At 38.4% G+C, this 14,089-nt stretch overlaps 1 protein-coding gene across 1 annotated transcript in view; it reads left to right on the forward strand.

The window, feature by feature from the left end:
• The window catches only part of ZNF805 (zinc finger protein 805), a 28,508-nt gene extending 14,679 nt beyond the window's left edge, over nucleotides 1-13,829 (forward strand). Inside the window, 2 exon segments of the mRNA XM_057534228.1 lie at nucleotides 4,011-5,444; nucleotides 5,447-13,829. Coding sequence (XP_057390211.1) covers nucleotides 4,011-5,444; nucleotides 5,447-5,556 — 1,544 coding nt within the window. The 3' untranslated portion in view covers nucleotides 5,557-13,829.
• The last annotated feature ends 260 nt before the right edge of the window (nucleotides 13,830-14,089 follow it).

A 14,089-nucleotide genomic window follows, 5' to 3' on the forward strand; every position in this document is an offset into this window, starting at 1 on the left:
TTTATTCTCTGTACTATTTACCTTTTTAAAAATATTTATTTGTTTGTTTGTTTATTTAACTGTTTGGCCATGGAATGCAGGATCTTAGTTCCCTGACCAGGGATCAAACCCGTGCCCCTTGCATTGGGGGTGCAGAGTCTTAACCACTGGACTGCCAGGGAAGTCCCCTGTATTATTTATCTTTAATCTTTCATATTCCCTACTGCTAGGTATGGGTTTAGTTTGCTTTTGTTTTCTTACTTAATTATGTTGTTAGGTTGTTGATTTGAGGTCTTTTTTTTTTTTACTGGAAGCATCTATAGCTACAATTCTTCCTCTTAACACTACTTTCACTGCATCCTGTAAGTTTTGGTATGTTAAGTTTTTGTTTTCATTAGACACAAATCATACTTTGTATGATATCTTTTTAAATCTGTTGAGACTTAATTTGTGGCCTAACCTATGGTCTGCCCTGGAAAATGTCCCATGTACACTTGAGAAGAATGTGTATGCTATTGTTGTTGGGTAAAATATTCTGTATGTATCTGTTAGATCTAGTTGGTTTATTATGTTACTTAAGTCCTCTATTTCTTTACTTATCTTTTGCCTGGTTGTTCTCTCCATTATTGAGAATGGGACGTTGAAGTCTCCATCTGTTGTTGTAGTGCTCTTTCTCCCTTCCATTCTGTCATTCTTTGCTTCATGTATTTTGACCTTCTGTCATTATGTAAATGTTTACAATTGTAATATCTTCTTGCTGTATTATACCTTTTATTTATATAATGTCCTTCATTGTCACTTGTAATCTTTTTTGATTTAAAGCCTATTTTGTCTGATTTTAATATAGAAACCTCTGCTCTCTTTTGGTTAGTATTTGCATGGAGTATCATTTTCCATCCTCTGACTTTCAATCTGTTTGTGTCTTTGGATCTAAAGTGAGTCTCTTGTGGAAAGCATAGAGTTGGATCATGTGGGTTTTTTTTTTAATATTTATTTATTTATTTTTGGCTGTGTGGGGTCTTAGTTGTGGCACGTGGGATCTTTTGCTGCAGCACGTGGGCTCTTTGTTGCAATGCGTGGGCTTCTCTCTAGTTGTGGTACATGGGTTCCAGAGCTCGTGGGCTCAGTAGTTGTAGCACATGGGCTCTGTAGTTGAGCGCGTGGGCTCCAGAGTGCATGGGCTGTGTAGTTGCGGCATGTGGGCTCTCTAGTTCTGGCGTGCAGGCTCAGTAGTTGCGGTGCCAGGGCTTAGTTGCCCCAAGGCATGTGGGATCTTAGTTCCCCGACCAAGGATCGAACCCGTGTCGCCTGCATTGGAAGGCAGATTCTTAACCACTGGATCACCAGGGAAGTCTCCGGATCATGTGTTTTTATCAATTCTGCTAATCTCTGTCTTTTAATTGAAGAGTTTAATCCATTTACATTTAAAGTAATTGCTGATATGGAGAGACTTCTGTCATTTTGATATTTGATTTCTATATGCATTATAGCTTTTTTTTCTCATTTTCTGTGTTATAGTCTTGTGTTTAGTCGATATTTTGTAGTGAAACATTTAAATTCCTTTTTCATTTCCTTTTGCGTATATTCTATAGCTATTTGTGGTTACCATGGGAATGACATCTAACATATTAAAGTTTTAACACTAATTTGATTTTATACCAGCTTAACTTCAGTAACAAACAAACAAAAATCCTTTACAGCTGTCATCTCTTCTTTCAATTGTTCATGTCACAAAGTTACATCTTTATATATTGTATGCCTAGAAACTTAAACTACTAATTCTTTTAAATGCATTAGTCTCTTAAATTATGTAGGAAACTACACATGGAGTTATAAACTAAAGTTACAATAATAGTAGCCTTTAGATTAACAATTTAAAAAAGTCTTCTAAATCATGTAAAAACAAAAAGTGGAGTTACACGGGACTTCCCTGGTGGCACAGTGGTTAAGAATCCGCCTGCCAATGCAGGGGACACGGGTTCGAGCCCTGGTCTGGGAGGATCCCACATGCTGCGGAGCCACTAAGCCCGTGCACCACAACTACTGAGCCCGCGTGCCACAACTACTGAAGCCTGTGTGCCTAGAGCCTGTGCTCTACAACAAGAGGAGCCACTAAAATGAGAAGCCCGTGCACCGCAACAAAGAGTAGCCCCCCCTTGCCACAACTAGAGAAAGCCCGTGTGCAGCAACAAAGACCCAACACAGCCATAAATAAATATATATGTATATATATATAAAAAGTGGAGTTACAAAGTAATACTAGCTTTTATAATTGCCCGTGTATTTACCTTTATCAAGATCTCTATTTCTTGGTATAGCTTTGAATTACTGTCTAGTGTCCTTACATTTCACCCTGGAAGAATTTTCCCTGAAGAATTTCTTACAGAGCAGATCTAGTGGTAACAAACTCCTTTAGCTTTCATATATGGGAATGTCTTAATTTCTTCCTCACTTTTTTTTTTTTGGCTGTGCTGAGCTGCATGTGAGATCTTAGTTCCCTGACAAGGGATCAAACCTGCACCCCCCTGCCTTGGAAGCACGGAGTCTTAACCACTTGACCACCAGGGAAGTCCCTCTTCCTCCCTCTTGAAGGACAGTTTTGCCAGATACAGGATTCTTACTTGACACTTTTTGTTTGTTTGTTTTACACTTGAATATATTGAACCACTGCTTTCTGACCTCCCAAGTTTCTGATGGGAAATCTGCTGATAATCTTATTGAGTGCCCCTTGTATGTAACAAGTTGCTTCATACTTGCTATACTCTTATCTATCTTTGGCTTTCAAAAATTTGATTGTAATTTTCTCAGTGTGAGTCTCTTTATTTTTCTTGGAATTCATTGAGCTTCTTGGATGTTTCGTCAAATTTGGGAAGTTTTCCGCTATTTCTTCAAATATTCTCTCTGACCCTTTCTCTCTCCTCTTTCTGGGACTTCCCTAATGAGTATGTTGATTCATTGGGTGTATCACAGGTCCCTTGGGCTCTACTCACTATTTTTCAATCTTTTCTTTTTTTCTGTTTCTCAGACTCAATATTTTCCATTGTCCTATCTTCAAGTTTGCAGATTATTTCTTCTTCCTGCTCAAAATTTTTTTTGAATCCCTCTAGTGAGTTTTTCATTTTAGTTACTGAACTTGTTGCTCCTGAATTTCTTTTTCATTTCTTTTTTTTTGTTTGCCGTGCCACATGGCTTGCGGGATCTTAGCTCCCTGACCAGGGATCAAACCTGGGCCCCCTGCAGTGAGAGCATGGAGCCCTAACCCCTGGACCGCCAGGGAATTCCCTCTTTTTCATTTCTTTTTAGGTTTTCTTTTTTTGTATTGATGGTTCTATTTTGTTTTTACCTAGTTTTCTTGACTTTCTCTGTATCTTCCTTTAGCTCCTTGAGCTTTTTTAAGATGGTTGTTGTAAAGTCTTTATCCAATAGGTTTGCATCAGATGTTTTTTAGGAACAGATTTTGGAGAGGTTCCAAACGTAAGCTACTATGTTCTCAGACTCGTTAGCCTCCTGGCATTGATATATGGCAATATATGCATGAAATATTGCCAACCTAAGAATTTCACCGAGTCTCATTATATAAGCACAACTGATTAAATTAGTGCCTGTATGACTCAGTCTCTTGCCCTCCTTCTTTTTCTGGAGGTCTAGTTGTTATCTTATGGCTTAAAACCCCAACCTTCTGATCACATAGTTGGTCTTTCAGGCTTTGCACTGAGTCATCTCTTCACCATGAACTCTCTGTGAGCCCAGATGAGTTACTTATTTGCATAACTATCCAGTCTGGAATTGACCGTGTCTTTTTCCAGCACCCTGTCCCGTCACCCAGCTAGTTCTCTGGGTCTCCCTTTCAAGGTGTCAACAGTCCATGGATCAGGAAAGAAAGAAATTGTTACCCTGGGATTCAGAGGTCAGGAAACATGGCAGACACAGAGACACTATTTTCATCTTCATTTCTTTCACTGAAATATTGATTTTCTTTCTTCCATGTTGGCATTATTAACAGGTCTTTTTGTGTATTGAATTTCTTTCAGGTGACAAAGGAAAGCCCAAGACCACAGAACCTACCACTTGTGAGCCAGCCCTGGCTGAGGGAGTCTCACTCCAGAAACAACTAATACAAAGAGTTTCAGAGGACTCCCAGTTGGGCCAAATCAACGATAAGGAACGGTCATTGGAAATGCAAGAAGGACACTTGAGACCAGAGATAGAACCCCAGAAGGGGAAGCTCCCTGGGAAACCAAGCTCTGAATATGGCAGCTTAGGGACACCTGGTGGTGTGTGTTCAAGGATTGTAGAGGAGCCGGTCCCTCCAGGAGGTGCTGTCCATGACCATGACTCATGTGGATCTGGTAATGATCTCATGATTCAGGAAGAGGAAAGTATCTTTAAATGCAACGAATGTGGGAAAATTTTTAATAAGAAACGCCTCCTTGCCCGACATGAGAGGATTCACTCTGGCGTGAAGCCCTATGAATGCACAGAGTGTGGGAAAACCTTTAGTAAGAGCACTTATCTCCTTCAACACCACATGGTCCACACCGGGGAGAAGCCCTATAAGTGCATGGAGTGTGGCAAGGCCTTCAACCGCAAGTCACACCTTACACAACACCAGCGGATTCACAGTGGAGAAAAGCCTTATAAATGCAATGAATGTGGAAAGGCCTTCACCCACCGCTCCACTTTTGTTTTGCATAACAGGAGCCACACTGGAGAAAAACCCTTTGTGTGCAAAGAATGTGGAAAAGCATTCCGAGATAGGCCAGGTTTCATTCGACACTACATCATCCACAGTGGTGAGAATCCGTATGAGTGCTTTGAATGTGGCAAGGTCTTTAAACACAGGTCATACCTCATGTGGCACCAGCAGACTCACACTGGGGAGAAGCCCTACGAATGCAGTGAATGTGGGAAAGCCTTCTGTGAGAGCGCAGCCCTCATTCACCACTACGTCATCCACACTGGGGAGAAGCCCTTTGAATGCCTCGAGTGCGGGAAGGCCTTCAACCACAGGTCATACCTCAAGAGGCACCAGAGGATTCACACTGGGGAGAAGCCCTACGTGTGCACTGAATGTGGAAAGGCCTTCACCCACTGCTCCACTTTTATCTTGCATAAACGGGCCCACACTGGAGAGAAACCTTTTGAGTGCAAAGAATGTGGGAAAGCATTTAGCAATCGGGCAGACCTCATTCGGCACTTCAGCATCCACACTGGAGAGAAGCCCTACGAGTGCATGGAGTGTGGGAAGGCCTTCAACCGCAGGTCAGGCCTCACGAGGCACCAGCGGATTCACAGTGGAGAGAAGCCCTATGAATGCCTCGAGTGTGGGAAAACCTTCTGCTGGAGCACAAACCTCATTCGACACTCCATCATCCACACTGGAGAGAAGCCCTATGAGTGCAGTGAGTGTGGAAAGGCTTTCAGTCGCAGCTCATCCCTCACTCAGCATCAGAGGGTTCATACTGGGAGAAACCCTGTCAGTGTGACAGATGTGGGAAGAACCTTCACAAGTGGGCAATCCTCAGTCAATCTTCAAGAACTCCTATTGGGGAAAGACTTTCTGCATGTAACGACTGAGGAAAATCTTTTGCCAGAGGAAACATCTTACTCAGAATCTGATCATTCATACCAAAGAGAAACCCCACAATTTTCTTCCCTGTGAGAATACCTATTGCAGGATATCAGTTGTCATCTAAAGAGTCATATTGGAAATTGACCCAACCTAGAGCCTTATTCTACATCTGAGAATTCATCAAGGAGAGAGACCCAGTGGTTATTATGCACTTAGGAAAACCTTCAGCTACATCTTTCTTCTTAGTTTACACTTCAGTGTTATCTCAGGAATTTTTTTAAAAAAGAAGAGAGGGACTTAAAATAGAAAATGAACTACAAAATGTTTCTTTCAGACTTCCTTGCCAAGCTATGGCACTTTGTCATTGATTCCTTAGTTAATTGGCAGGAGGATAGTTTTGTTTCCATGGTAAAGAACCTAGACTCTATGTGTCTTGTATATACATTCATTGCTATCCAGTTTAAAGAGAGTTAGACAGGTCTGAAAACTTTCATTGAACATCTCCTTTGGTCTGAAACATTGTCTGTTCTTAAGGACCTTAATTTTTTGATTTGAGCCATCAAATACCTTTATATTTAAGGAGATAGGAATACACATATGAATGGGCACGTTCTGTTGCACCATTTTAGACTATTTAGGCTTTGATTCTTTAAAGACAAACCTTTTCTTCATGTGGTTTTAAAGACCTAATACTCAGACTTTTTCTTGGTCCTGTACTATTATTGGTTTACTAATTGCTCTAGTTATGTGGTAAATCTTTTAATCAGGTAAAGTGAGTCCTCTGTCTTCAGTCTTCTTATTTAAAACTTATTAACACTCCTCGTTACTTTGAATTTCCATGTAAAGTTTTGGATAAGCTTCTGTTTTTACCAGAAAAGAACTGTATTGAATTTTGATAGAAATTGAGTTAAATTGGCAGATTTATTTGTTGAGAGTTGGCATCTTTGCTGTTTTGAGTCTTCCAATCCATGAAAACATTATGTCTGTACATTTATTTGATATGGCTTGATTTACTTCATTACTATTTTATAAGTCTCAGTAATAGGTCCTGTACAATTTTTATAAGATTTATATATAGGTATTGTTTTTTTTTGAGTAATTATAAATGGCATTGATTTTTAAACTTTCAATTTCCACACGGTCTTTGGTAGTATACAGAAATATGTATATTTTTCATGTTATTTTGGTATCCTGCAACCTTGCTGTTTCTTTTGATAGAATGCTTGGGATTTTCTACATAGAAGTATCATCTGCAATTAGAGACAGTTTTACTTCTTCCCATCTGTATACCTGTTATTTCCTTTTCTTGTCCTACTACACTAGCTAAGATTTCCAATATGACATTAAATACTAGTAGTGAGAAAACATGTTCTTGCCTGGGTCCTGTTATTAGGGGAAAAACATTCAGATTTTCTTCATTAACTATGGTGTTAGTTGTAAAGTTTTCTTCATAGAGTTTTCTTTATCAAGTTTAGAAAGTTTCCCATATTCCTAATTTACTGAGTTTTTTTGTTATTGTGAATGAGTGTTGAACTTTGTCAAATGCTTTTTTTGTTATCAGTTGATAGAATCCTGTGTTTTTTCTTCTGTAGCCTGTTGATATGATGTATTACATTCATTTGAGATTTGAATGTTGAACCAGCCTTGTATCCTTGCAATAAGCCCCACTTGGTCATGGAGTATAATTATTTTTATATATTATATTACAGTATTAAATATGCTAGTATTTTGTTGAGGAAGTTTTCCTCTAATTTCATGAGTGACAATGATAGGTAGTTTTCTTTCTATATATATATATTTTTCTATTGTCATTGTCTGGTTTTGGTGTCTAGGTGATTCTGGCCTCCTAACATGTGTTAACAGGTGTTCTATTATTCGGAAGACAGTGTGTTGTATAGAATTGGTTTTATTTGTTCTTTTAATGTTTGGTGGCATTCTCCAGTGAACCATTTAGTCCTGGAGATTTTTCTTTTGGATGCTTTTTAATTATGTATTTATTTTATTTAATATGTATAGAACTATTCAGAGTATCTATTTCATATTGGATAAGTTTTTATAGTTTATCTTTTTCTAGGAATTTTCCCATTTCATCTAAATTTCTTATTTGTTTAAAGTATTCCTTTATTATCCTTTTGACAGCAGCAGAATCTGTACTTATAGCCTTTGTTTTATTCCTATTATTGGAAATGTGTTAACTCTCTTTTATCTTTGTCAGTCTTCTTAGACATTTATCAATTTTTTTATTTCAAGGAACCAGCACTTTATATAATTTTTTCCTCTATCTTTTCCTAATTTCACTGAATTTTTTTTTCTGGTCTTTTTTATATCCTTTCTTCTACTTGCTTTGATAGTATTTTCCTTTGCAGTTTCTTGAGGTGGGTGCTTAGGTTATTGATTTGAGGGTTTTTTTTTCCACTTTACTAATGTAAGCATTAAGTTCTATAAATTTCCCTCACAGTACTGTTTTAGCTTCTTGTCTTACATTCTAATTACATTTCATTCAGTTCTAAATATTTCTTTATTCGAGACTGTCTAACCCATGGATTATTTAGAAGTATGTTGTTCAATTTCCCAGTGTTTGGAGTATTTTGTGCTTTCTTTTAATTTCTTTTACATTTGATTTGGCTATTTAACTTTTTTGAGGTTTGTTTTATGACCCAGGATATTTGATGAATGTTCAGTAAGGCTGCTTGAAAAGAGTGTGTATCCTACTGTCATTGGGTGGAGTTTGTATATGTATGTACCAGATACTGTTCGTTGATGGTGTTTTTCAGATTTTCTATATCTGCTGATTTCCTGCCTCATATTTTTATCAACAGCTGAGAAAGGGGTGTTGAAGTCCTGCAGTTTAATTCTAGAATTGTCTCTTCCTCCTTTAAGTTCTGTCAATGTTCACTTCATGTATTTCAAAGCTCTGTTGTTTGGTGCATACACATTTAGGATTGCTATGTCATCTTGGTGTAATAACCCTTTTATCATTATGCTTTCTTTTTGCTCCTCTAAAATTTTTTGCTTTGAAGTATACTTTATCTGATATTAATATAGCCACTATTGAGTTTTTTGGTTAATGTTTGCATGGTTTGTATTTTTCTGTAATTTTATTTTTAACCTTATCTATATTGTTACATTTGAAATAATGTAATATGTGAATATTGTGAATAGCATATACTTGGCTCATTTTCTTATATCCATCTTACTGATTTCTATTTTAAAATTGGTATATTTAGGCCATTTAAATTTAAAATAATTATTGATATTTTTAGGGCTTACAACTACCATTTTATGATGTTTTTGTTGCTCTGTTGTTGTTTGGTTTTGAGGGGGTACTTTTTGTTGTTTGTTTTGCCTTCTTATGGGTTCCTTTAATGTTAGGAGCTCCACTTGATATATCTGTGATGTTTTTGAGTATATCTCTTGTATTTTAGTGGTTACTCTAGGTATTGTACATACATAACTTATCACAGCCTACGGTATCAACACTTTAGCACTTTGACACATAGAAACCGTACTTCCATTGGGTACCTTTACATTCCCCATTCTTTTAATATAATTGTCTTAAGTATTTCCTTTTCATATACTGAACACCATATTGGATGATGTTCTTTTTGCTTCAACTGTCAAACAATTTTTACAAAACTCAGAAGAAGCACAGTCTGTTTACTTCTACTTTTACTCATTACATTGTTCTTTATTCCTTCTTGAAATCTCAAGTTTCTTCCATTAACAGTTTCTTTTTAAATTTTTTGCCCCATGAACATCTATAGCCTGTCTTTTGTTGCAGATTTTCTGGTAACAAATGTTTTTGTTTTCCTTCATCTAAAAATGTCTTTATGTTTCCTTCATTCCCAAAGGATATTTTTGTGGGATATAGGATTCAGGGTCAGCAGTTCTTTTCTTTTAGTACTTGAAAGGCAAGTAAGTCATTTCCTTCTGTCTTCCAGATGGGAAATCTGATCTGTTTCAGTTGAGAAATCTGCCGCCATTTGACTCATTATTTCCCTATCTGTAATGTATCCTTTATGTCAAGTGCTTTGAAAGTGTTTTTTCCTTGTATATAGAGTTCAGAAGTTTGATTATGATGTAACCTGCCATAAAATTTGGGGGGCTTATCCTGTTTGGTGTTTGCTCAGCTTTTCAAATTTTGTGGTGTATGCCATTTGGCAAATTTGGGAAATTTTTAGTTATTCTTCAAATAGTTTTTTCAGCCCTTTGTTCTCTTGTTCTTGTTCCATAGGATTCTCAGGCTCCCATCTTTTTGTTCCCCCCAGTCTGTTTTTCTCTGTTGCTCACGTTGATTAATTTCCATTGATTTCTCTTTGAGCTCACTGATTCCTTCTCTCTCATATATAATCTACTATTGAGCTCATCCAGTGAATTTTCGTTTTGGTTTTTGAATTTTTCAATTGTCTGATTTCCGTTTGGTTCTTTTGCCTAGTTTATGATGCCAAAGAAGGACTCTGAGAAAACAAGCAAAACTGTGTAGTCCAAAGTCAGTGGTTCTCTGGTGGTTTATCTTGATACTGGAATAGAAATCCAAAAGTATCTGGAGGAATGGAAGACCTGCCGTCTTCTGTGTTGTTATCCACAAATATTTCTCAAGAAAATAAAACTGGGCAACCTGCAGATTGTTCAGAGTTGTGTTCTCCAGGGAGGATTTGTGTGTAAAATTTCCGAGCTCTCTAAGGCTTGTTATAGCCTCAAAGGAGAATGGGCTACTCCTCTTCCAGGTTCAGTCTTCCTCTTTGTTGTTGAACACATTCTCCCATATTCCCCAACTTGTATAGGGCCTGTGTCTTTCTTTTGTGCCTCTACTTCTTGGTCTTTAACTTCTCCTTCTGAATCCCCTTCTGTCCTCACAATCTATACCTGTGTTCCTCACCCCCAGGCACTTTCTGCCCTACATGCGCATTGAGCTCTGCCCTTCTCTTTTCTCTCACAGATACACCCTGTGTGACTGTTCTGTCCACTGCCTGTCCTCACCCCCTCATGTCCCTTTCGCTCCACTGACAACTAAAGAATGACCTCCACCACGGTTGCCTGACTTAAGCAGGTCTCACAAAGTTCCCTTTTGTCCTCTCTCCTCCTCCCGCCCTCCCACCACTGTTGGACTGCTGCCCACCTCTCTGACTTGAAGGTCCTTTCCTGGATTCTGTGAGTTCTTACCCTTCTTCAGAGAGTCTGTGTCTTCAGCCCATGTATTAAACAGTGTGCTTCCCAGGGTCCATCCAAGGCCATTGCTGTCTCACTTGTGATGTGTTCCATGAGTGAGTTAATTCCCACTCAATGCATTTTATACTCAGTGATCTACAGAGTTCCCCCAAATCTGTGTCTCCAGGTTGAATGTTTCTCATGTCTGTTACCCTTTGTTCATACTTCCACACCGTCTGTGTATTCATATACACTGAGTTAATGCATGTGTCATTTGGCCAAGACCATCACCATGAGGATGCACCCATAATAATTCTAAGAGCAAGCAAACATGTGGTATTACTGTATATCAGCCATTGTTTTGAATGTTTTAACACATCAACTCTTAACCTTTGCAACAAGTCTATGTGGTAGGTAATATTATCCTCATTTTACAAATCAGAAAACTGAGGAACAGAAAGATTAAGGAGTTTGCCCAAAATTGTACCGTTGTTACAAAGTATGAGATTAGGGATTGGAGCCCATTTAGGCTGGCTGCAGAGTCCATGCCCTTATCACTTTCCTAGATTCCTTCTTGTAGTATGAATCTTTGTTTTCCTGGTCACTATTCATTTTTACTAAAACGGATCAAATAATACTCATTTGATCTTTCTCATTTTATAGTACATCTTGGCCATCCTTTCAGTTTGAGTGAGAAACCAAACTCAGTCTTCAATGGTTGCATCATCTCTTGTAACTTTGTAGGAAATACAGATAATCTCTGAGTTTGAGGAAGCAGGGAAGTAGAAAAGGGCTAAGGTTGGCATTTGGTTTTAGACATTGTGTTTGAGGTGCCTGAAAAAACAGTCTCAGTGAATTCCACTATCTTCTGTCTTGTTGACCAAGCCAGACACCTCACAGCCATTTTTCTTTCATCATCCTCACATCCAGCCACTGTCTGATTCTGTTCATTTTACGTTTTTATTTTCCTCAGTAGACAGTATATGTGTTTGTTAGTGAATGGCCACACACAGTAGTGTATTTTTATGTTTGCCTCCCTCACAGTGTTTACACAAAACTGTGTGTATAGTTGGCACGGTATATGACATATGTTGACCACAAAGAGAAACTATATGGGCTTTTATGGACAGATCTATAAGACTTTAAAAGTCATAATGAATGACTGTGTTGAAAGTCCTCGAGACTACCCAGGTTTATGACTTACTAGCAAGCATCAAAGGACTCAGCATATTATACTCAACATCGATGGTTTATGACAGCACAAGAATACAAAGCAATCTCAGTCAAGGGAAAAGATACAAGGACTGGAGTCCACAGGAAGCCAGGGACAAGCCTTAGGAAATCTGAGTGCTTAATTTAAGTTCTGTCAATGAATTATGACTGCATGTGTGAAATGTCTACTAGGGAAACTTATTAGAACCTCAGTGCCTATGATTTTTATTGGGCACTCTGTCTAGAGCATAACAAAATTCTAGACCTCCAGAAGCATAGCAGGTTAGCAGCATAAGCCACCGTGTTTACACAAACAATAGGTGCACTGAGCCATTCATCATTTCTGAGAATGATAGGAAGCCTCCCGAAATCTAAGTCCCCAAACTTTAGCCAAGGGCAAACTTTGAAGCTCAAAGGATAGCATGCTATATTAACTCTTCTTCACAGTGACTTAAATGATACCTAAATGTTGAGGAAGTTCAAATTTCTTTAACAAATATTAAATACAGTTTGCTACAACAAGAAATAAGTCATAGCTTTGAGGTGAAGGCTTATATACATGTAAATCACTGTAACGAAAACAATCAGTTATGTCAGAGTGGAAATTCTTACATAGTGGTCAAGATTTAATTTAGTGATGACAAAATATAGAGAATGTCTGGTGAGAAAGAATCTTGCCTCTCAATAAATCTGTGTCTATTTAGATAATGTCGTCAGTGGTTTGACTTGCAAATATTCCCTTTATTTGTACAAAGATGTAAAGACCAGGTCAATGCTGTGTATTTCCATTGCACATATGTCAACAGTTTCTCATTTACTTTTTGTTCCCACTGTTGAAACTTGTAGCCTTTGACTTCAACAAAGAGAAAATTAAAGAACATGGGGTCATAATAATTCCTACATCATTAAATGTGCATAACTGGAGATTAAAGGGTGTGTTGTTGCAGGCTTAGTTAAGTTCATGGACCTGTCTGTGAGTTTTACTGAGATGGTATGGGAGCATTTGGTCCAGCCGGGAGGGCCCTCTACAGAGACGTGATGCTGGAGATCTGTAGGAATCTGATCTCTGGGAGTATTTGCCTCGCCCCTTTGTACTCATACTCTGGCCCGCAGACTGCCTTTCCTGTCTTAGTTATCGGATGCTGAGGTGCCTCTGGAATGCTCAAAGACGTCATCCTTGAGTTTTGAGGGTTAAAGATTTGTAATCTGTTCACAGGTATGTTACACACCTGACAATTGAATGGTCTAAGCTAAATTGTAAATGGGCACTATTTTCCCTTCCTTGGAGCAGTGTCAACAGCATGGACCCTCTAGTCAGACCACCTGGTTACACTTCCTGGCCTTGTTCTAACCAGCTGGATGACTTGAAGGAAATTTCTGTCTGCTGTGATTTTTTTTTTTCACACACACACACTGTATTTTATTTTTACAAGAGATAAATAGACTGACATCAAGCATTGTACATGGATGACCACAACAAAAGCAACAATGATTGCAGTTACCAAACATGAAACACACTCATACTATGTCATAATATTGACATTCAGTCCAGTAATCCTCCACTGTAGCAGCTCCTTTACTTTGCAGTGAAAATTGATTTGTATATTCTTTGCCTCTGAGTCCTTGTGGGATTTTTTTTTTTAATTCAAACAAAAAGTCACAAAAATTATACTCATCCTCATCAGTTCACTCAGTCCCATGTAATTAATTTTTTTTCCTCTTGATCTTTTGTTAGCATTTTTATGAGTTCATCAGTTTTTCATTAGAGTTCTGAAAATGCTTATTCATTCAGTTCCTGCTGTGATTTTTAATTTGGAGATCCGTGTATTAAGCATATATTTTTTTTTGTTGTTGTGCCCCACGCCCCTTTTTAGTCTTTTTTTTCCTCTTCTTTTTTTAAATAAATTTATTTATTTATTTTTGGCTGCTTTGTGTCCTCATTGCTGCACGTGGGCTTTCTCTCTAGTTGCAGCGAGCGGGGGCTACTCTTCGTTGAGGTGCACGGGCTTTTCATTGCGGTGGCTTCTCTGTTGCAGAGCACGGGCTCTAGGCACACGCGCTTCAGTAGTTGTGGCACTCGGGCTCAGTAGTTGCAGCACGAGGGCTCTACAGTGCAAGCTCAGTAGTTGTGGCACACGGGCTTAGTTGCTCCGCGGCATGTTGGATCTTCCCGGACCA

The sequence above is a fragment of the Balaenoptera acutorostrata genome, chromosome 19 (genome assembly GCF_949987535.1).
Source record: "Balaenoptera acutorostrata chromosome 19, mBalAcu1.1, whole genome shotgun sequence".
Classification (NCBI taxonomy): Eukaryota; Metazoa; Chordata; class Mammalia; order Artiodactyla; family Balaenopteridae; genus Balaenoptera; species Balaenoptera acutorostrata.